Source organism: Hemitrygon akajei, chromosome 2 (assembly GCF_048418815.1).
Source record: "Hemitrygon akajei chromosome 2, sHemAka1.3, whole genome shotgun sequence".
Taxonomy (NCBI): domain Eukaryota; kingdom Metazoa; phylum Chordata; class Chondrichthyes; order Myliobatiformes; family Dasyatidae; genus Hemitrygon; species Hemitrygon akajei.
Genome location: NC_133125.1, coordinates 153,269,305 through 153,294,131, shown reverse-complemented (window position 1 = coordinate 153,294,131; position 24,827 = coordinate 153,269,305). Strand labels below are relative to the sequence as shown.

The following is a 24,827-nucleotide window of genomic DNA, read 5'->3' as shown; positions in this document are numbered from 1 at the left end:
GACAGCTCTGGGTTTATGGTGTTTTGAAGAATGGGGGGCGTGAGGAAAAAGGTGAAATGAAATTTATTGAATATTGAAAAGTCTAGACAGAATAGATGTGGTGAAGATATTTCCAAGAGTGGAGGAGCCTTAGTATACAAGGATGGGAAGATGGAGCTAAGATCAGGAATGAAATTGGAGCTACAATCCAGAGCACAGGTAGGATGTGTTTGTAAGATTGTGCTGGGAATGTGGGTATATGTTTATCCAGAACCAGTTATTAGGAGTGCTATGGGAATGTGAGTAGGTGTTATCAGGATTGTGATACAGGTGTGTGACTGGCATCAGGTGCTGCAGTATCTGCACACCCAATTAAGTCAAGCTTCATCTGCAAATTGAGTAGTAAAATATTATGGTAGAGTTCCTTCTCAATTTAATAAGACAGCCAGCTGATCCAACATGAGAGCAGTTGGGGGGAAAAACTGCCTTTTATCTGCAGGCAGTGTCCTTTTTTAATAACGCTCTATGTTCTAGGCTGTGGTGGGAGTTCATGGATCTCAAAATGAAATTAATTGTGTAATTGGGTAATTCAAGGCTACCATCAAGGACCCCACCACAAGGGTCCCATTCCTATCGTCAGACGAGAGGTTCAGAAGTCTGCAGCTCCACAGGAGCAGCTACTTTACTATGACCATCAGGTTCTTGAACCAATCTGCACAACCTCAGCAAAGGAATATTTTGCACAACCATGGATTTATCATTTTGTTTTCCAACAACATCTTTATTTCTTCACTGTCTAGTGTACTTTAAACTGTGTGATCTCTGAACCTACATGCCCATAATGTTGATGCAAGCAAGTCTTCCATCACCTCATACCTCACCACACTTGTGAAAATGACAATAAACTTCATTTGCCTTGACTCTGGGCTTTATCACACTCCTTAACCAATGTCTTTATACGTCTCCTTTAATGAGGTTCAGGTAATTTCTGATCCTCATAAATAGAGTACAATTGGAGTATTTGAGATCCATATTCAACACAATTCTACGCTGAGTCTCTGACAATGGGTGGGGTGTGCTGGAAGTGGTAGAATGTTGGTGGATGTACTACAGGATACACAGAATGCAGCACATTGGCACTCAACCTCACAGCTCCAGTAATCTAGTTTAAATCCTGACCTCTGGCATTATCTCAAGTTTCCACATTCGCCCTGTGACAATGCGGATTTTCTCTGGGTACTCTGGTTTCCTCCAACATCCCAACAACACCAGCCTGGCAGGTTAGTGAAGAATGTAAGTAGTCTGCTGTGCAGTTTGGATGGTAATGTGTACAGAAATGCCAGAAGAACAGCCAATAGGAAATGGGGTAGGGATGGGATTCCTCTGTGAGCTGGCATAGATGATGGGTTATGTTGTAAGGAACTATGGAGATGGTGCATACCGCAGGAATGGAAATACTGGAGATTATAAACAGGGGAGGGAAAGGTGTTAAGTATGCAAAAAGTAATGACAGAGAGGTCTGTCATGGTTTGAGTTTGCCAGCTATACGGAGGATAGCACCTGAGGATTTCTCAAAGCCTTATTGAAAAAGTATAAGATCAGCTAAACTAATGGGAATTCTGAGGTATTTAACATAGGGAGCATTTCAGATAGCTTTGAGAGCATTAGATCCACATTGGGAGTTCACTCTGTATTCCCAATCTAAACATCCAGGGCACTCTCCACATCAAACAGCTCTAGACCCACCTAGACACAGCTCTAGACCCTCTAACTGTAGAGGGTATGTGCATCATATGGCTTCAAAGTATGAAATACTAACAGATCCGATGCCATGCATTGGAATATATTGTGGTGAGCATTCAGCCCATGATGACAGACGAGGAGAACTCATTTAACCCAACAGCCACTTTATTGTAACAACTAAAAAAAACAGAAAGGGAACTATGACCCAGGGAGAAAACACACCCAGTCACATGGGGAAGTGAGTGATTATTACACACCCCAATTACAGTCAGAATGACCCACATACAAGCAAATAACTGTATAACCCAAGCTAACTGTAGCAATAAACGAACTTGAACATCCCACCATAATCACATGAATCTATCTGAAAACAACAATAATAAATACCGCTGGCCATTAGGAACACTGGAGCGGGCTGATGAACCCCAGAATGCCACACTGCCCCTACATGAAGGGTCAGCCATCACCAGCAGCTCCAAACTCCACAAAAAAGTCCCAAAAGTCCTGGTGGAGTACGATGCCGCTGCCTGGGATGCAGTTGGCTAGCCACACCTTGTGCTCTACCATCTTTCCACCACTGCAATGCCCAGTGAACCCTTCCCTCTCATTGCCACATAGTCACTAGAGATCATAGCCAGCTGGACTGCCACCATTGTCCACCTAGATGGGGATGGCCGGTCCACTCAAATGTTTGATGGTGCTGGTTGACCCCGTATCCACCAACACAAGGCATCTGAAGCCCTCCAACATGCAGTCCTCCCATAAGCCTGCTCTTCACCCAAACGGCCCACCTGGAGAGGTGATAACAGAGAGGATTCTGCTGGAGGTCTCGGGCAGTGCTCAGCGTTTCCCCACGGCTGCACTAGTCTGTGGTGTGGTGCAGTGAGGCAGCCCCGGGCCAAATGGCCTGACTCACCACAACGGTAGCAGAGATCACTCCCTGGCACGTGACAGGGCGAACGCGGAGTAGGTCGGACCTGTCTCACGGGATCCTCCTCGTCAGTTTCCTCCTCCGACTTGGTGATACAAGCCCGGGTAAGCGGCGTGCGGGGCGACGCTGGAACAGCTTGGGAGGCTAAAATTGCTTCTGCCCTCTCCCCCTCTGCCAGTGCCTCGACCAGCAATGATGGTGGTTTCAGGTGAACATGCTGCCGAAGGCACTCCAGTGTCAGCTCCTTTACAGAAGCGTGGAGGGCAAGCTCTTCCTGGACCGCGGGAGGGAACTAGGGGTAGCCATGCGGAGTACAGTGGCAGTGATCTCCTGTGAATGCCCCCAAGGATTCTTCCACATGATGCTGTGAACTGCCCAGTTCTTCGCTCATTGCTTCCTCTAACAGCCTCTGCCTGAAACACCGCTCCAGTCCTGCAACGACAGCCCCATAGTCACACTACTCAGCTGGCATTAGGTTGGGGAGGGCATCCATCTGCAGGGTGAGGTGCACCGCCGTCTCGGTGGGGTTCCACCTGTTGTGCCATGCCACAAGACTGACTTGCACCAGGTAAGGTTCCAGGTGACCGGTACCTGGGGATCTTCAGGATCAACCTTGTGGCATTAATTGCTGAGGCCCTTTGGTCTTCCTCCTGTTCTGGCAGCATCGGTGGTGTTTACCATGTTGCACATTCTCCCACATTTATAGTGTCTTTGGGTCCCCGATGTGGGCCACGAGTGAGGTCGGTCTAGGATGCTTGGTTTCCTGGTCCTCCCTCCAGGTCTCATCTTCAGGAGGCCAGTGCAGGGGCAGGCATACTGCTCACTCCCTTGACTTATTCCCTCAGTTTTCAGGTGCTCCATCTGATGTCATAGCTCTTCAATATCATCATCACTCCTGACACCACTGTGGTGAGCTTTCAGACCATGATGACAGACGAGAAGAGCTTGTTTAACTCAACAGCTGTTTTTTTATTACTAAAATATACTTTATTCACAATTATTAACAATAAACCATTCAATAACTGTGAATGCTTTACAGACAGTACAATTATATTCTATACAGTTTCACGATTTCAGCCACTCACGTGGCAATTTACTAGTTCATATTGCATAACCATTGTTGAGGGGGTATACTTCCCGCCACACAAACCCCCCCCCCTACTCCCGCGGGAGAAGAGCCCTAAACCGTGGTCCTTCCCCACCAGGTCCTTGCGGTGGCTGCACCAAGTTTCAGTGCGTCCCTCAGCGCGTACCCCTGCAGCCGAGAAGTTGCCAGTTGGCAGCATTCTGCCATGGACACCTCGATGTCCATCAAGTTTTGGGCCGAACAAACAGCGTCTTTCACCAAGTTGATGATCTGCCAGCAGTACCGGATGTTTGTATCCGGGAACAGCCCGTAGATCAGAGAGTCCTCTGCTACGCAGCTGCCGGGGATGAAGCGTGAAACCAGCTTTCATCCTTCTTCGATGCGCAAAGAGGCGGGTTACTGATTCCGCCCCCATTGCATTCCTCTCGTGGGTAGCGGGGTGTGGAAACGATGTTCCGGGCGTACGGAGGGATCTGACTGGGAGGACCCCTCTTGTGACGAACACAAAAAACAAAGCGGGCGCCGTGACCCGAGCAGAGAACCCACTCAGTCACATACAGACGGGTAGGTGATTAATACGCACCCCGGTAACAGGGTGACCTACAAGCAAATTAACCGTATAACCCAAGCTAAAATGTAACAATAAATAAACGTCCCACCAGAATCCCATGAACACATTTTAAAACAAGAACAATAAATAGCGTTGGCCATTAAGAATTCTGGACCGTGATGACGACCACAATCACGCCCCCCTCCCCCGCTCACCAAGAACCAATAACGGAGTTTACATTTGGCAAAATTTATCAGTAGGTACTGAGATGAGAATATGTTTTCCACTGTCCCGTGGTGGTTAGAATCTTACCTGAAGATCCCAACGACAACAACAGAAAGAGCGAGAGGAAATGAGAGCAGAACAACATGTCGAATCAGCATCAACTTCACCGTTTTTCTACAGGGGCGGTGGGTAAGAGTGGGAGGGATTCGGAGTCCGGATATGCGTCAGTTTATTTGTTGCCTCTGATGGTTTCTTGCTCTCTTCGTACAATGTTTTATTTCCAATCCACCCCCCCCCCCGCCCCCGCCCCCGCCCCCGCCCCCGCCCATGTCGATATCCGTTTTGGGGCTGTAATTCTCACAGGCAAGATAAGTAAGATATGCAAATAAGATAAGTAAGCAAGATAAGTAAGATATGCAAATCGAGGTCCGCAGTGCCTGCCTTACGAAAGTTAAATATTTAATTGTAAGCTGGTTTATATTTAATATATTCTTGATAAAATATATTATTTCTGGTAGCACAAGCGAAGTTATTAAATTACACTCGTTAAACGGCAATGGAAAAGTGCATTCAGTTCAGAGGGGTAGTTTATGCTTTTTAAATTATGTTAATTAGGTTATTGTCCTTTTCTCCGATTGTTTTTATGCAAATCGTATATCCGTTTTTCCCTGCTGTATTTGTAGAGAATGACTGCTGTACTACTGTTTCTTTGTGAGTGTGTGTGTGTGTGTCTGTCTGTCTTTCTTGGTTATGTATATTGATGCTCCAACTGCATAGATCAGTTACTTAGCAACGACTGCCTATGGGTTTCCAAGGGCCTTGTTGCTTTATGGAATAAAGCAAATACTGATTTTTACAGCAGCCAGTCTTCAGACCTCAATGTCGATTATAGATTGAATTTAAACTGTGGCTCTGAATAATGCTGCATTTTGGGGGTTTGTTGTAGACAAAGAAACACTCCATTTGGTCGTAGAAGTCTGCATGTGCATGAATACAGCCCTGAGTTAGAGGGAATTAACATTCATTTTGGGTGCCTGGAGAGTGGGTGTTTAGATGGAAGGGGTTCAAAGTTATATGTAATTCAAAGGGAGCGATGTAGAAACATTGTGTCTATAGAATTATCCTGCTGTTACATTTGATTGTAGCTTTGAAAAATGTTATACAGTATAACATTGGGTCTCACAAGAGGAAATCTGCAGATGCTGGAAATTCAAACAACAACACACACAAAATGCTGGTAGAACACAGCAGACTAGGCAGCATCTATGGGGAGAAGCACTGGCGACGTTTCAGGCCGAGACACTTCGTCAGGACTAACCAAAAGAAAAGATAGTAAGAGATTTGAAAGTAGAGGGGGGGAGGGGGAAATGCAAAATGATAGGAGTAGACCGGAGGGGGTGGGATGAAGCTAAGAGCTGGAAAGGTGATTGGCGAAAGTGATACAGAGCTGGAGAAGGAAAAGGATCATGGGACGGGAGGCCTCAGGAGAAAGAAAGGGGGGGAGCACCAGAGGGAGATGGAGAACAGGCAAACAACTAAATATGTCAGGGATGGGGTAAGAAGGGGAGGAGGGGCATTAACGGAAGTTAGAGAAGTCAATGTTCATGCCATCAGGTTGGAGGCTACCCAGCCGATATATAAGGTGTTGTTCCTCCAACCTGAGTTTGGATTCATTTTGACAATAGAGGAGGCCATGGATAGACATATCAGAATGGGAATGGGACGTGGAATTAAAATGTGTGGCCACTGGGAGATCCTGCTTTTTCTGGTGGACCGAGCGTAGGTGTTCCGCGAAACTGTCTCCCAGTCTGCGTCGGGTCTCACTAATGTATAAAAGGCCACACCAGGAGCACCAGACACAGTATACCACACCAGCTGACTCACAGGTGAAGTGTCGCCTCACCTGGAAGGACTGTCTGGGGCCCTGAATGGTGGTGAGGGAGGAAGTGTAAGGGCAGGTGTAGCACTTGTTCCGCTTACAAGGATAAGTGCCAGGAGGGAGATTGGTGGGAAGGGATGGGGGGGGGGGGGGATGAGTGGACAAGGGAGTCTCGTAGAGCACTGGACGCAGTATACCATTGGGTCTGGCAGGCCTCTCCTTCCAAGAGTGCCTCTAATGCTGAATGATGCCTGTTGCTTGTTTATTGCTAAATAAAAAACACTTCTATATCCACTAGCTTCAGTGTCTCTCTGGTGACGTTGTTCACTTTACAACACTGCTATGGTTAAGCAGGAGGTACAGAAGCCTACTTTCTGACAAATGTGAGGTTCTTGAATTGCCCTGCACAACCCCGACCCTGCCTCAGCAATAAACACGAGGGACCACGTTTTGCACTACCACTACCATGGACTTGCCTCTGATTGTCTCTTGCATCATGATCTTGTGTTTGCAGTCTTTTTTCCCTCCTCTCTTCATGGTCCTGTATATTTTATGTGATTTACCGTATATGCTGTGTGTTGTCTGTATCTACATGCCTGTTGGTCAAATCGTGGGTATTCAGAAAGGTTGTCAACTGATGCAGCAGGCTATACGTTAGATTCATTGAAAATTTGGGCGGAGATATGATGTGAGTTATTGAATTGACGTTATTACTTGCATAAAAAAACTTTACATTGCATCTCTCTATAAATGTGCAATGTATAGTAATTTGTAATAAATCGTATATACATCAGGACAGTCAATAGAACATAGAAATACAATTGTGTCAGCATGTATTAATCAGTCTGATGGCCTAGTGGAAGAAGCTGTCCCTGAGCCTGTTGGTCCTGGCTTTTATGCTGTGGTACCTTTTCCCAGATGATAGCAGCTGGACTAGTTTGTAGTTGGGGTGACTCAGGTCTCCAATGATACTTCAGGCCCTTTTTGCACACCTGTCTTTGAAAATGACCTGAATAGTGGGAAGTTCGCATCTACAGATGTGCTGGGCTGTCCGCACCACTCTCTGCAGAATCCTGCGAATGAGAGTACAGCTCCCTGCAACCGCATCCTATTACTGCAATTTTTAGTTTACCAATGGTGGATAATAGTTGTTTATCCCCTCAGCTCAGTGGATGATTGCATTTGTTATGCTAATGGCTAGAAAATCTATCCTATTGAATTGGAAAGAAATTAATCCTGCAACCATATTTCAGTGGTTTTCTCAAACTATTTCTTGTTTGAGTTTTAAAAAAATTAGAAGTGTTGTTTTTGACCCTTCAATTAAATTTGAAGAAACTTGGAGACCATTTATTCAATATTTTCATATGAGCTAAACTGACTTTTCCTAAACCTTACTTTTATTATCCTTAATTATTTGGATGGAGGTACAGAGTTATTGACGCTACTGTGTATATTTGACATAATGCAATGGCCCATGTTGGTTAGGTTTTTTTTTGGAGGTTTTTTTTTTCTTATTTACTCCTTTTTTCATAATTACTATGAGTTTGGGAGGTTATTATATGTGGATTATCATCTATTTGTATTTATACTTTAACCTATTACCGGTAATTATGTATTCTCAAACTCTCTGTATCTATGTTTCTCTTATGTTTGTTTAAAATTAATAAAAAGATATAAAAAGAGAGTACCGTTCCCATACCAGGCAGTGATGCAGCCGGTCAGGATGCCCTCAATTGTGCCCCTGTTGGATGTCTTAGGATTTGAGGGCATATACTAAACTTCTTCAACCATCTGAGGTGAAAGAGATGCTGTTGTGCCTTTTTTGCCACATAGCCAGTATGTACAGACCATGTGAGATCCTCAGTGATGTGGATGCCAAGTAACTTAAAGATGTTCACTCTCTCAACCCCAGATCCATTGATGTCAATAGAGGTTAGCCTGTTTCCAGTCTTCCTGTAGTCCACAAAACAGCTCCTTTGTTTCTGCGACATTAAGGGTGAGGTTGTTTTCTTGACACCACTGTGTTAGGGTGATGAGTTCTCAAATAATAATGAAGCTGCCTACAGAGATTAGGCCAATCACTGCGGTATGATCAGTAAATTTATTAAGCAGATTGGAGTCATGGGTGGTGAAACAGACATTGGTATATAGAGAGTAAAAGAGGGGGATTAGGACACAGCCCTGAGGGGCTCCTGTGTTGAGGGTCAGAGAGGCAGAGGTGAGGGACCCCACTCTTACCACCTGCTGGTGATCTGACAGGAAGTCCAGGATCCCACTGCACAAGGCAGGGTGAAGGACGAGGTCTCTGAGCTTCTTGTTGAGCCTCGAAGGAATTATGGTATTGAATGCTGAACTGTAGTCCGAACAGCATTCTCTCATAAGCATCCCTCTTCTTTATCTGGAGAGGCCAAAGATATAAGTGTACGGTAAGTGGTACGGCTGACTCTTAGGAGGACTGACATGCAGAAGAATATTGTGAAAGTCCACAGCTCCCTGAAAATGGCAACACAAGTAGATAGAGCAGTAAAACAAAAGGAATCGGTATGCATACTTTCCTCAGTCAGGGTAGAATGAGAAAGCCATGATGCAACTATATAAAACTTTGGTTAAGTCACATTTTGAACATTGTCTGCTCATAATAGGAAGTATATGGAAAGGGTGCAGGAGAGTTTTACCAGGATGTTGTCTGGACTGGAGAATATTTGCCATAAGGAGAGGATGGATTGTATTAAGAATACCAGAGGGGCAAGCTGTTGAAGCATATAAAACTATAAAAGGCGTAGATAGATTAGAAATACCACTTTCTGCAGGAAGGAGTTTCTGTGCAACTCCTTAGTCCATTCATCCTTCCCATCTGATCTCTCTGCTGCACTTATCCTTGCAAGCAGAACAAGTACCACACCTTCTCCCTCATCACCATTCAGGATCTAAACAGTGCTTCCAAGTGAGCAAATATTTCACTTGTGAGTCTGTTGTGTTCATCTACTCTATCCGGTGTTCCAGGCGATTAACCTCTTGTAAATTGGTGAGACACGACTTAGATTGGGAGACGGCTTCACCTACACTCAGTCAGAAAAAGCCAGATCGACCAGTGGTCACCCATTTTAATTCTACTTCCCATTCGCATTCTGACATGTCAGACCATGGCTTCCTCTACTCCCACCATGAGGCCACACTCAGGTTGGAGGAGAAACACCTTATTTTCTATCTGGGTAGCCTCCAACCTGATGACATGAACATCAATTTCTCAAAATTCTGTTAATTGTTCCCTCTCCCCTTCACCATTCCCCATTCCCATTTTCCACTCTCACCTTATCTCCTTACCTGCCCAACACCTCCCTCTGATGCTCCTTTCCCCTTCCCTTCCTTCAATGGCCTTTTGTCTTCTCCTATCAGATTCCCCCTTTTCTAGCCCTTTATCTCATTCACCAATCAACTTCCTAGCTCTTAACTTAATCCCTACCCCTCTTTCATCTATCACCTACCCCCTTGTACATCTTCCTTCCCTCCCCCTACTTTCGTAATCTGATTTCTTATCTTTTTCTCCAGCCCCGATGAAGGATCTTGGCCTGAAATGTCAACTGTTTCTCTTTTTCATAGATGCTCTCTGGCCTGCTGCATTGTTCCAGCATTTTTGTGCGTGTTCCTTGGAATTTCTTTCTGTAACAGCGAGTAAATCTTTAGATTCTTCTCGCCTGGAAGGGTGTGGAGATCCTGTCATTGAGTTCAATCAAAATAGAGATAAATAGATTTCTGGATAGTGAGGACATGTAGGGTTAAGGGAACAGTTCTGGTAAATGCAACTGAGGGACAGTATATCATTATCTCAATGAATGGCACAGTCCCAAAAGGCTGAATTGCCTGTTCCTGTCTCTTCTGTTCTAAAAACTGTCAGTGCTTTTCACAGCTAACAACTAAAATTATGTATGCAGCTGTGTAAACAAAGACAAATTTGACAGTTGTGAGCCAGTACCATTTACCTAAGCAAATAACGAAAAAAGTTGTTGAAATACATCCGAACTGTGTAAACACAACTATAAACTTAAATCTTCAGATATGGATTGGGTGCTTTGAACTTTGACTTTCATTATTGGGACTGACAGCAGGTATGCCATGTGAAAATCTACAGGAAACACACGCCAGGACTTGGCTGATTAGATAAAGAGTCTAATAATGATAGATTATATCAACAACAGCTGGAACGGCAACAGTGAAGGATGTCAAAGTTCAAAGTAAAATTTATTAGCAGAGTTAGTACATTTCACCACACAAAACCCTAAGATTCTTTTCCTTAGGCGTACGATAGTACAGAAACTGTAAACATCAGGAACTGTTCACTGTAAACAAACTGTGCAAATGCAGATAGCAATAAAATAAATAGCATTAAATAATGAGCATGACATTACAATGAGTGTCATGAGTCCTTCAATGAGTGGAGCTATCCCCTTTTGTTGGTTGAGGGGTAGTAACTGTTCTTGAACATGATGGTGTGAGTCTGGGACACCTGTATCTTCTACCCAATTGTGGCAGTAAGAAAAGAACATGACCTGGATGGTGAGGATTTTTTTGACGATGGATGCTGCTTTCCTATGGCAACCTTTCATGTAGATGTGTTCAATGGTTGGGGGGTGGGGTTACTTCTGATGGGTTCATTTCAGGCCCTTTGAGATACTGACACCAAGGAATTTAAAGCTACTGACCCTCTCCAAATCTGATCCTCTGATACCCAGCTCATGGATTTCTGGCTTCTCTGTCTTGGAGTCTGATGGTGCCGGTGTACATCGGTGACTCTCTGTGGGCTGGAGGAATTTGGATATCCAAAATTAGATCTTCATCAGCTGAGTAAATGGCTGATGAATGGGAAATGGACTTTAATTCAGATAATTGGCTGGTATTACATTTTGGAAAGTCAATTCAAGATAGAATTCTCACAGTGAAGGGAGTTTTGTTGAACAGAGGAACCGTGAAGTTCAGGTTCATGGTTCCATACAGGTAGAATCAAGGTAGAGTGGTGAAGAAGGATTTTGGCACAGCAGACTTCATGAGTCAGGGCATTAACGGTGAAGTTGGCCAGTTATGATGCAGCTGCACAAAAGGCAGATGAGGCTACAGTCAGAGTATGGTGTTCAGCTTTGGGTCATCCTGCTATATAATACTATTATTAAATCAATAGGATTGCCAAAAATATTTCCAGTGATGCTGCCAGGACTCAAGGGACTGAGTTATAGGGAAGTGGCTGGACAGGCTTTAATTATTTTCCTTCATAAGAGAATGAGAGGCGATCTTACAGAGATAATGGTGGACATTGATAGGATGAATATATTTCTCCTATGATTGGGAACCCCCAAACATGAGGGCTTAGTTTGAAGTTGAGAGGGGAAAAATGTACTTGGAACTTGAGAGGCAACTATACTATTTTTAAATAGTATAGTTGCCTCTCAAGGCGGCAACTATAAAGGGTGGTACATATGTAAATTGAATTGTCAGAGGAAGTGGTTGAGGCAGATGCAGTACAATAACAACTTTTAAAAGACAGTTGTTTGGATACGTGGACAGGAAAGGTTTATAATGCCTTAGGCCAAACTTGAGCAAATGGGACTAGTTTGGATCAGTATGTTGGCTAATATGGAGTATCTGGGTGAAAGAATCAGTTTGCATACTGCCTGACTGTATGAACAGTAGTAATGCATTCAGATTGAAACAAGTTATTTTAACACAAATGTTTCAGTTTGAATGGACTCAGGCTGAATTTCTCCCAGGCGAACAGGATCCAACACTTACTGCAGTTTTTGTTGAAACATGAATCCAGAAGCTAAAATTTAAAGGTGAAGCAAGTGTGTCTGCACATGACATCAAGTCAACACTTCAAATAAGTGTGGTGATAAGGGGAAAATGTTCCAACTGTTGCCGGAGAAAGCTGCATATTGTGTTTGGTGGAGCTCAATTGTCCCTACCCTGGAAGTCACTGCAGGAGTTCCTAGGCTCAACCATCTTCAGCTGCATTCCTTCAAAATGTCAGCAGTTGCAATATTAATGAATGTTTCATTCCATTCAATATTCCTCAGGAAATGACTGCATGCAGCAAGACCTCGGTACCATTCAGGAATGGGTGATAAGCGCTTCAGAAAAGCACCAGGCAAGTATCATCTCCAGTCAGAGACTGCAGCAACCTACTCTTGACATTCAATGGGATGACATTACCAAAACCCCTACTCCCAACATCCTGTGGAATCACCCATTGATTACAATCCCAAAGGGGCCAGCCATCTGCAGTTGAACTCTGCTAGTCCAGCACACTCAGGTCTTTGATGGTCAATTTGTAGATTTTCTGGACTTCCAAAAAAGCAACTTTTTGTTTAACGTTACACAGCTTGATATTTATTTTTTCCAGTAAGATTGCACTGGAGCTCTGGTGACTGTAGTTGGAGTGTAGGAGCTGGGGGTTCCAGTGAGTCATACTTCAGCATGGAGTCTATGGCCCTGATAATGTTAGAAGCAGTAGGGAAACCAGGGGTCCAATATGTGGAATAGGAATCAGGGCTCTAGTATGTTAGAAGTCCTGTGGCAACCAGAGCTTTATTTTGGTATAGGGAGCACAGGAGATAGTGAATGGGAGCTTCAGACATAGGCTGGAGTAACAAGTGGATTCTGAAAACACTAACACAACAGCCAAATGCTGAGTTATCAGGATTTTCCGGCTCAACTTAGCTAGCAGAATGTTAACTTTTGTTATAAGTGATTCAACAAGAGCAGGTCAGAAGCTGGATATCAGCACATAAATACCTCAATTCATATTCCAAAGGTTTTCTTCATCAGAAGGTTGACATCAGGAGTGACATGGAATAACCTCGAGTTGTTCAATTGAATGGCACTGCAACAGCACTCAGGAAGTTTGGTAGCACCCATAAAACCACTTTCCCACCACTTAAAATATTGATACCTTTCACCACTAGCTGTGTACCATCTATAAAGCCCATTCTGTAAAAGGGCTGAATGGTTTGGAGTTTGTAAAATGTGTGCAGGATAGTTTTTTGCAGCAATACATAGAGGTACCAGCTAGAGAAGGGGCAGTGTTGGATCTCCTGTTAGGGAATGAGATAAGTCAGGTGACAGAGGTATGTGTTGGGTAGCACTTTGGGTCCAGTGATCACAATACCATTAGTTTCAGTATAATTATGGAGAAGGACTCAGGGTTGAGATTTTTGATTGGAGAAAGGCTAACTTTGAAGAGATGTGAAAGGAATTAGAAGGAGTTGATTGGGATAATTTGTTTGATGGGAAGGATGTAATAGAGAAATGGAGGTCATTTAAAGGTGAAATTTTGAGGGTACAGAATCTTTATGTTCCTGTTAGGTTGAAAGGAAAGGTTAAAAGTTTGAGACAGCCATGGTTTTCCAGGGATATTAGAAATTTGGTTCAGAAAAAGAGAGATATCTACAATAAATATGTGTGTGGAGCAGGTTAAGACCTATAAGTATCTGGGAGTACAGTTAGACGAGAAGCTTGACTGGACTGCCAACACAGATGCCTTGTGCAGGAAGGCACAGAGTCGAATGTACTTCCTAAGAAGGTTGGCGTCATTCAATGTCTGCAGTGAGATGCTGAAGATGTTCTATAGGTCAGTTGTGGAGAGCGCCCTCTTCTTTGTGGTGGCATGTTGGGGAGGAAGCATTAAGAAGAGGGACGCCTCACGTCTTAATAAGCTGGTAAGGAAGGCGGGCTCTGTCGTGGGCAAAGGACTGGAGAGTTTAACATCGGTAGCTGAGCGAAGGGCGCTGAGTAGGCTACGGTCAATTATGGATAACTCTGAACATCCTCTACATAGCACCATCCAGAGACAGAGAAGCAGTTTCAGTGACAGGTTACTATCAATGCAATGCTCCTCAGACAGGATGAAGAGGTCAATACTCCCCAATGCCATTAGGCTTTACAATTCTACCTCCAGGACTTAAGAACTTTTTAAAAGCTATTAATGCTTTTTGAGACGGTGATTTAGATGCATATCATATTTTTTTACTGAGTTAAGTATTGTATGTAATTAGTTTTGCTACAGCAAGTGTATGGGACATTGGAAAAAAGTTGAACTTCCCCATGGGGATGAATAAAGTATCTATCTATCTATCTATCTATCTAAATATAGGCAGCATGGAGTAAATGAGGTGCTCAAGGAATATAAAGAGTAAAATGAATCTTAAGAAAGAAATTAGAAAGGCTAAAAGAAGATATGAGGTTGCTTTGGCAAGTAAGGTGAAAATAAATCCAAAGGGTTTCTACAGTTATATTAATAGCAAAAGGATAGTGAGGGATAAAATTCATCCCTTAGCAAATCAGCGTGAACAGCTATGTGTGGAGCCAAAAGAGATGGGGTATATTTTGAACAATTTATTTTCTTTGGTATTTACTAAGGAGAAGGATATTGAATTGTGTAAGGTAGGGAAACAAGTAGGGAAGTTATGGAAACTATGATGATTAAAGAAGAGGAAGTACTGACGCTTTTAAAGAATAGAAAAGTGCATAAGTCTCTGGGTCCTGACAGGATATTCCCTACGACCTTGAGGGAAGTTGGTGTAAAAATAGCAGGGGCTCTGACAGAAATATTTCAAATATCATTAGAAATGGGGATGGTGCCGGATGATTGGCGTATTGCTCATGTGGTACCATTGTTTAAAAAGGTTTCTTAGAGTAAACCTAGCAATTATTGGCCTGTAAGTTTGATGACAGTTGTGGGTAAATTAATGGAAAGTATTCTTAGAGATGGTATATATAATTATTTGGATAGACAGGGTCTGATTAGGAACAGTTAACATGGATTTGTGCGTGTAAGGTCATGTTTGACAAATCTTATCGAATTTTTTGAAGAGGATTCTAGGAAAGTTGATGAGCTTAAAGCAGTGGATGTTGTCTATATGGACTTCAGTAAGACCTTTGACAAGGTTCCACATGGAAGGTTAGTTAAGAAGGTTCAATCGTTAGGTATTAATATTGACGTAGTAAAATGGATTCAACAGTGGCTGGATGGGAGATGCCAGAGAGTAGTGGTGGATAACTGTTTGTCAGGTTGGAGGCTGGTGATTAGTGGTGTGCCTCAAGGATCTGTACTGGGTCCAATGTTGTTTGTCATATACATTAATGATCTAGATCATATATGTCAAACTCAAGGCCCGCGGGCCAAATCCAGCCCGCGGTGGAATTATCTTTGGCCCGCGAGATAATATCTAATTACTATTAAAGCTGGCCCCAGTAATCGAAGCGCCTATGGCGTATGATATGGCTAATGCTAAGTTTATTCAGGTACCAGGTTTTCAGGGTTTTTAGTGTTTATTCGACAGTCTTCTTCATAAAAAACGGAATTTGTAAAGTGAAACACTTTGTAGTTATAGCAGAGACTGAGACACCTGAGAGCAGGCTGAAAAAACGGAGGCAATGAAAGTTGCGTTCGCATGCGTCCGACTGATCCGGCCCGCATGAAGCTGCATTTTGCTCAATCCGGCCCGTGACCTAAAATGAGTTTGACACCCCTGATCTAGATGATGGACTGGTAAATTGGATTAGTAAGTATGCAGATGATACTAAGCTAGGTGGCGTTGTGGATAATGAAGTAGGTTTTCAAAGCTTGCAGAGAGATTTAGGCCAGGTAGGAGAGTGGGCTGAAAGATGGCAGATGGAGTTTAATGCTGATAAGTGTGAGGAGCTACATTTTGGTAGGAATAATCAAAATAGGACATACGTGGTAAATGGTAGGGCATTGAAGAATGCAGTAGAACAGAGTGATCTAGGAATAATGGTGCATAGTTCCCTGAAGGTGGAATCTCATGTGGATAGGGCGGTGAAGAAAGCTTTTGGTATGCTGGCCTTCATAAATCAGAGCATTGAGTATAGGAGTTGGGATGTAATGTTAAAATTGTACAAGGCATTGGTGTAGCCAAATTTGGAGTATTGTGTACAGTTCTGGTCACTGAATTATAGGAAAGATGTCAACAAAATAGAGAGAGTACAGAGGAGATTTACTAGAATGTTACCTGGGTTTCAGCACCTAAGTTACAGAGAAACATTGAATAAATTAGGTCTTTATTCTTTGGAGCATAGAAGGTTGAGGGGGGACTTGATAGAGGTATTTAAAATTATGAGGGGGATAGATAGAGTTGACGTGGATAGGCTTTTTCCATTGAGAGTAGGGGAGATTCAAACAAGAGGACATGAGTTGAGAGTTAGTGCAAAAGTTTAGGGGTAACACACAAGGGGGAACTTCTTTACTCAGAGAGTGGTAGCTGTGTGGAACGAGCTTGCAGTACAAGTGGTAGAGGCAGGTTCGATATTGTCATTTAAAAAAATATTGGATAGGTATATGGACAGGAAAGGAATGGAGGGTTATGTGCTGAGTTCAGGTCAGTGGGACTAGGTGAGAGTAAGCATTCAGCACGGACTAGAAGGGTCGAGATGGCCTGTTTCCGTGCTGTAATTGTTATATGGTTATAACATGGACTCGCCCCAGTCTACCTTGACAATGCTTCCCAAATATGTCAGCCCCACCACTGAGAACTGACGGCAACAGAAACACAGAAATCTCCAAGCCATTGATCATATACACTACGTGGCCACTTTATTAGCAGTGCTTATCAATGCAAATATCTAATCAGCCAATGCATAAAAGCATTGCAGTCATGGTGAAGAGGTTTAGTTGTTGTATAAACCAAACAGCAGAATAGACAAGAAATGTGATCTTTAGCCATGGAATGATTGTTAGTGGCAGACTGTGTGGTTTGAGTATCTCAGAAACTAATCTCCTTGGATTTTCATCCACAATCGTCTTTAGAGTTTACAAAGAATGACATGAAAAACAACAAACATCAACTGAGAAGCAGTTCTGTGGGTGAAAACCTTGTTATTGAGAAAGGTCAAAGGGGAATGGCCAGGCTAGATCAAGCTGGCAGGAAGGTGACAGTAACGCAAATAACCACTCGTTATAACAATGGTGTGCGGAAGAACATCTCTGAACACACATGTCGAACTTTGAAGTGAATGGGCTACAGCAACCAAAGGCCACACAGGGTTCCAGTCCTGAACCTAATGAATAGGCCACTGAATATATATGGATATATTTTGTCATCTGCTCTAAATCCACGAATTCCATCATGAGCCACATTGAGAACACTGTCACCAGATGAACTGCAGCGAGCTGTTCATGTACGTACTTTACAAACCACAATCAGCGTAGAGTGGAACACTAGACAGGAAATGTTTTCAAAAGTGGTGTTTCCTGAGAATTTTTTTTTTTGCTTATGATAGACGGCTTGAAGCTGAACACAAATATAGTTTCAGCCTCCTTGTATTGTTATGTACCCCATAACTGGGTGTCTTACCAGCAAAGATTGAAGTGTCCATTGGAGTCTGGTGGTACTATTTTCAACAGGGTTTATTAGTAAAAATATACAAATCAATATCAATGCAAATATACAGATAATACACGTTAGCAATACTAAACCTAAAAGTGTGGGTATAATAATAATCAATAATAAACAAACTCTATTGTTGTCTAGGGGATAAGGAATTATCATGGGAGTATATAAAGTTCAGTTCAGTTCATGCAGGCTGAGGTAGTTGTTGGTCGATTGTTGGAGAGAGAAAGCGAGAGAGAGAGAGAGAGAGAGCACGATCAAACAATGACAGCTATTGTCCTTGCAAACCTTCCTTTACAATCTTGATCTGTCGATGTGTTGTTGTGGCCATTCAAGTATGACCCCTCTGTCCTTTAGCTAGACCGTTCTTCTGTGGTGGACTCGTCACCCAGGCAAGGGTGGACACACACACAAGCCCCCACCGGCCTCGCTGTAAACACTGTGAGTTAAAATTGACTGATCCGTTCGGTCCCCAATGCCCCACACTTTCTCGTGGGTTTCTGATGCTCACTAGTGTGTCTCCTGGTGCGTCTGAGGGGTGTCACCTCAGACCTCACTTTTATCCCCACTCACGGGGTCTCCAGTGTCAATCAGGTTTGAATGACTTAACCCATCAAACCAGCCCACTCTGGCTGTCCACTGAGGAATTTTAATGAGCAGGATGGTACCACATAAACAGCCCTCTCTGCAGCCATAAGTCTTTCGGGAGTCATAACATGGAGGATAAACATAACTCTCTCTCAGGCTGTTATCAGTAACCGATGTCCTTGCCTGTTCTCTTTTGTCTCTCTTACTCTCTTGTTAGCAGCATCGAAATAGTACCTGTTTGCGATTCTCCAAAAGGCGGGGCATTGGTAACTCTGCACCCTTCTGCCCATCAGAGTTGTTCATCCTTCGTAACACCCCCATCCTTCTAGGAATTTTCACCAAAGGGGAAAATTAACTAATACAGAGTCTTACAGAATTACAGAATCTAACAAAATACAGAAGGGTTTTTTTTTACTACAGAGCAATACAGATATACATTCAACTTAGCATCTAGGTAAGCAGTCAGCGATTACATTGTCACTTCCTTTAATATGTTGTATCTTAATATCAAATTCTTGCAGCATCAGACTCCAACTTAACAACCTCCTGTTTTTATTTTTCATGTTAGCCAGGAATACCAACGGGTTGTGATCTGTATAAACAATTAAGGGTCTTTGTGCTGAACAAATGTACACTTCAAAATGTTGTATTGCCAAAACAGGTGCCAACAATTCCTTTTCCACGGTAGAGTAATTCCTCTGGTGCACATTGAACTTCCGAGAGAAATACGCTACCGGGTGTTCCACTCCATCCCCTGCTTTCTGCATTAGGACTGCCCCTGCAGCCTCATCACTTGCATCAGTCGCCAGGGAGAAAGGTTCTAACAAGTCAGGTGCCTTTAACACAGGGTGATGGCACAGTATGGTTTTTAACTTTTCAAAAGCATCCTGACAAGAATTGCTCCATTCAAATTTTTCCTCCTTTCATAGGAGTTTTGTAAGTGGGAGGGCAATATCTGCAAAATTTTTACAGAATTTTCGGTAGCATCCCACCATGTCCAAAAATCTTCTCAGTGCTCATTTATTGGTGGGTACAGGAACCTCGGAAATAGCCTGCACTTTTGCTTGCACAGGAGGCAAATGCCCCTGTCCTACCACATACCCCAAGTACATGATTGTGGCATGACCAAATTCACTCTTTGCAAGGTTCACTGTAAGTTGGGCTGCAGACATTCTTTTAAACAGGTTTTCTACAGCCTCAATGTGCTCCTCCCAGGTGTCACTCCAAACTACCACATGGTCAATATAAGCCTTGGTGTTGGTTAACCCTTTTATCACTGTGTCAATCATCCTCTGGAATGTCCCTGGTGCATTTTTCATTCCGAACTGCAAAAAATTGTACTCGTAAAACCCGGATGGTGTGACAAAGGCTGAAATTTCTCGAGCCCTGTCCATTAAAGGAACGCACCAGTACCCCTTTAACAAGTCAATCTTAGAGATGTACCTCGCCTTCCCCATTTTATCAATGCAATCGTCCACCCTAAGGACAGGGAAAGCATCTGTCTGCATGACAGCATTCACCTTTCTGTAATCGGTACAGAATCTTATGGTACCGTCTGGTTTTGGTACGAGTACACAGGGAGAGACCCACGCAGAAGAGGATTCGCAGATTATACCAGCAGCTAGCATATGCTCAATCTCTTTTTCTACCAGCTTGCTCTTTTCTGAATTCATCCGATAAGGGGATTGTTTAATAGGCTGGGTCGAGGTAACAATCACATCGTGCTCTGTTCCTTTACACCTCCTTGAAACATCTGGACATAAATCTGTATGCCGTTTAATGAGCTGTGTTAACTGCTCTCTTTGTTCAGGCTCTAAGTGACTGACTTTATCAGCAAGGTTTGTTAAAATAACAGAGTTCTCTAATCTGTTGGGTACTATGCTTATCTTTTCAAACCGCTCTGGTTCCTCCTCAACACTCCTTTCTGCCTCATCAGTTTTCGTGACTGCACCGACCACTGCGGGGGTCGTTTCATGATAACCTTTCATCATGTTCACGTGAACCAACTGGCTCGGCTTTCGTCTATCAGGTGTTTCAATCACATAATTCAGTGAGTCTATTTTCTTAATCACTTTATACGGTCCTTGAAACCTTGCCTGTAGGGGGTTGGTAACTACAGGAAATAGGACCAAAACCTTATCGCCCACGTGAAATTCTTGCTCTCTCGTTCGTTTGTCATACCATTGTTTCATTCTTGTCTGGGAGTCTTTAAGATTTTCTTTTGCCAAGGCGCATACCTTATGGAGTCTTTCCCGGAATTTCAAAACGTAGTCAATCACACTGACTTGAACGTTCGGACTAGACCACTTCTCTTTAAGTAGGGTTAAAGGTCCTCTGGGCCTGTGACCAAAAACGAGCTCAAACGGACTGAACCCCAGATATTCCTGAACTGTATCCCTTACTGCAAATAACAGAAGTGGTAATGCATCATCCCAGTCTCGAAAGTTTTCCTGACAGTAAGTTTTAATCATGGTCTTTAGTGTAGCGTGGAATCTTTCCAACGCTCCTTGGGATTCCGGATGGTATGCAGAAGCTAAAATTTGTTTGACTCCCATCTGGGTCATCATTTGCTGAAATGCTTTGGATGTAAATGTACTCCCCTGATCCGACTGTATTTCCTTAGGTAGCCCCACTGTGGTAAAGAATTTAATGAGGGCTTTCACCACTGCAGGGGTCCTAATATTCCCCAGAGGCACAGCCTCTGGAAATCGTGTATCTGCACACATCACGGTCATGACTTACTGTTGCCCACTCACAGTTTTAGGTAAAGGGCCCACAAAATCCACAAGGATTCGGGAGAAAGGCTCCTCAAAAGCGGGTATTGGTCTGTGAGGTGCCTTAGGGATAACCTGGTTTGGCTTTCCTACCACCTGACATGTATGGCACCTTTTACAATAATCAGCAATATCTTTTCTCATGTTTGGCCAATAGAAATCTTTCATAACCCTATCCACTGTCTTCCTTACTCCCAGATGTCCACCTAAACGTCCCTTGTGAGCTAAGTTCAAAATTTCATCCCGATACACCTTCAGAACTACCACCTGATGTACCACCGCCCAATCCTCATCGACCAGTACTGTGGTTGGTCTCCACTTCCTCATTAACACACCCTCCTTCAGGCAGTAACCCTCTGGCTCTTTCTCAATTTCTGTCTCAGAAAGAACTGACTCTCTCAATGCCACCAGTTCCTCATCACGTCCCTGCTCTTTTATAAATTCTCTTCTTGCTAAGGGTAGGTCTACCTCCTCTCCTTTACTCCCTTTCACCTCCCTATTCTCCGTGGTACAGGGTCAGTAAAAATGTCTCAGCCAAATCAACACTGGACTCATTTAAACTGTCCTCTTTCTCAGCTGCCTTTCTCAACATGCTGCGAGTGATCGCGCATGCAGGATAGATCTTAGAATCCAGGGGCGGGTCCACAGCACTCACAGGCTTGCTTGTCAGTTACACTGCTGACCTCACCTCACCACCTGCTAAATCATTACCAAGAAGGACGTCCACGCCGTCTCTCGGTAATTCTGACCACACCCCTATTTCAACTGGACCAGATACCAGGTGTTACGTACTCGTGACACGTGACAGTGGTACCCTTGTCACGTGACTGGGGTTGAAGCTATACTGGACTTGAGGTAATGGTCTTATGATGGTGGAGTGACGTCATTTTCCCACCAGTAGAGATCATGTGACAGGTTTTTTTTTACAGAGTATAAGAGGAGGACCCCTCCCTGTGAGGTGAGGCAGTTCGTGGCTGGATTTGCCATGTTGACTTCATGCCACTGCGTGATTTAATGTGATGACGCAGTTTAGTTGAAAGATGAAGTTTTATCTAATGCCTAAAGTTTAAAAGGTCATTGCCAGCAGTTTCTTTACAATACTGTTGGTTAAGTATCAGTGGAGAGTGAAGATCGGAGTTCGGGAGTTAAAGATCGAGGAGAATCAATTTTCGACGGTGAAAAAGGTTTGACCTTATTTGATCCTTATTCGGAAGGATTTCGTTGACTATTCTCATGTTAATCCCTGGGATGACCAGAAAGGATTTGAGAATGGTATTAAAGGAAAGGTCAGTGCCTTTAAGCCGTTACATTTCATAAAATTCTTCATGGGAAGAGTTTGACTTTGGAAACTGAAGAAAAACGATGTGAAAAAGAATTTAAATCATCTTAAAAAGTCTCTCCCTTAAATGGACTGTGAGCATTTTGAACTTTTGGCAATACCACTTTAAAGAACTGTTTTTGCAACATCGCTTTAAGAACTGTTTGAGCTGCATCGCTTTAAGGGCTGTTTAAGCTGCCACACAGCAGAAGATTTCTGGTTACGTTAGTGATTTGTTTACTTTTGGGGGTTTGTTTTCAGTATTTAATAAACGTGTTATTTGTTATGAAAACCCTTGCCTAACTCACATATATTTATTGTTGCCTGAATACGTAACACAGGTCACAATTTATAATGATCCCATGCAAAGGTACAGCTTCTGTTCCTTTTCCTATGCCTCTCAAAACTACTTCTCCAGTCTCAGGACCAAAATCTAGCACCTTACTTAAGATCAATGACTGATCAGCCCCAGTATCTCTCCAGATCCTCATAGGAACTGGGGTTTCTCCTTCTTTCACAGACACCGTCCCTTCTGAAATAAATTTCTCACGCCCCTCTCGTATTTTATCTACCTTGGCCTTTCTCGTCGATTTGCTGATCGACTCAATACACCCTGTAGGGACTGCGGCTTTCCCTTTTCCTGTCTCCTTCTTCAGAGCAAAGCACTTAGATGCAATATGACCAACCTTTCCACAATTATAACAGGTCAAGCCAGGAACTTTCCTGCCAGCCTGCTTTTCCTCCTCCTTACTTTTACTACTAACTCCCAGCTTATTCTCTACCTTAGCCGGTGGACTTTCTTTACCATCCCTACTACCTTTCTGGTAACTCAAATTTGAGGAAAACTTTGCCTTGTGGGTTAGGGCATATTCATCTGCGAACCTGGCAAATTCCGATATAGACTTATTCGGCTTCTCGTTCAGATACATCCAGATATTATCCGAAACACAACCTTTAAATTCCTCAATCAGAATTAACTCTCTGAATCAATGGAAATCCTCCTCCACCTTTTCAGCAGCACACCAATGATCCAAGAGCACACCCTTTTCATAGGCAAACACTGCATGCGTCTGATTCCACACTTCCTTTAAATCTCTGAACTTTTGTCTATATGCCTCAGGTACCAACTCGTAGGCCCGAAGGATAGCCTCTTTTATTTCCTCATAATCCGTAGGCACGTCCATGGACAATGCCGCATATGCCTGTTGAGCCTTCCCTCTTAATGCACTTTGTAACAACGCCACCCACTGATCTCTGGGCCACTTCTGATTCACTGCCACCTTTTCAAAATGCAAGAAGTAACTGTCAACATGTGTCTCCTCGAACGGAGGTACTAACTTAAACTCCCTACTAACATTAAACTTCTCCGCTTGGTCTGCCCCTTGGACTCTTCCCTGTTGCTTTAACTTCTCCATGTCCAGCTCATGCTGCCTCTGTTTCTCCTTTTCCTTTTCCTCTGCTTCCAGCTGATTTAACCTAAGTTCATGCTCCCTCTCCTTTTCAGCTCTTTCCTTCTCCCTTTTCGCCTCTAACTCCCTTAGCTGGAGCTCATACTCCCTTTTCTACTTTTCCACGTCCAACCTTAATTTTTCCAACTCTAACTGAACCATCCCAACAACTGGTTTCTTTTCCGGGAACAGATCCAATACCCCAGCCGAAAACACATCCTTGTCCATATAATACTGGGCTATGGCCCTCTGTATCTCCCACTTTTTCATTGACGACTTCACCTCTGTGATATTTAAACCTTTCGCAATATTCACCAAGTCCGTCTTTGTGGCATCCTCTAGCGCCTTCAAAGTCGGACTTGCTAAAAATTTGTCTAAATCCATCTTTTCTGGTTTCCTGTCTGGTTACCCATGCAACCAGATCAAAGTCTGGACGTATAGCCCAATTCACTGGCCCCCCAATTTGGTATCAAATCCCGGACGAGCCCCCAATTTGTTATGTACCCCGTAACTGGGTGTCTTACCAGCAAAGATAGAAGTGTCCGTTGGAGTCTGGTGGTACTATTTTCAACAGGGTTTATTAGTAAAAATATACAAATCAATATCAATGCAAATATACAGATAATACACGTTAGCAATACTAAACCTAAAAGTGTGGGTATAATAATAATCAATAATAAACAAACTCTATTGTTACCTGGGGATAAGGAATTATCATGGGAGTATATAAAGTTCAGTTCAGTTCGTGCAGGCTGAGGTAGTTGTTGGTCGATGTGTTGTAATTGTTGGAGAAAGAGAGAGGGCGATCAAACAGTGACAGCTATTGTCCTCGCAAACCTTCCTTTACAATCTTGATCCGTCGATGGTGTTGTTGTGGCCATTCAAGTATGACCCCTCTGTCCTTTAGCT

General features: G+C 43.3%; 1 protein-coding gene across 3 annotated transcripts in view; it reads right to left on the bottom strand.

The window, feature by feature from the left end:
* The window catches only part of LOC140717090 (uncharacterized), a 51,182-nt gene extending 46,422 nt beyond the window's left edge, over positions 1-4,760 (bottom strand). Inside the window, exon 1 of one of the 3 annotated variants that reach the window (XM_073030301.1) lies at positions 4,603-4,760. In XM_073030301.1, the coding sequence (XP_072886402.1) occupies positions 4,603-4,660 (58 nt within the window). In that variant the 5' untranslated portion in view covers positions 4,661-4,760. The remainder of the gene's footprint in view (positions 1-4,602) is intronic. The other 2 variants (XM_073030291.1, XM_073030281.1) reach the window with 2 other exon arrangements.
* Positions 4,761-24,827: the final 20,067 nt, after the last annotated feature.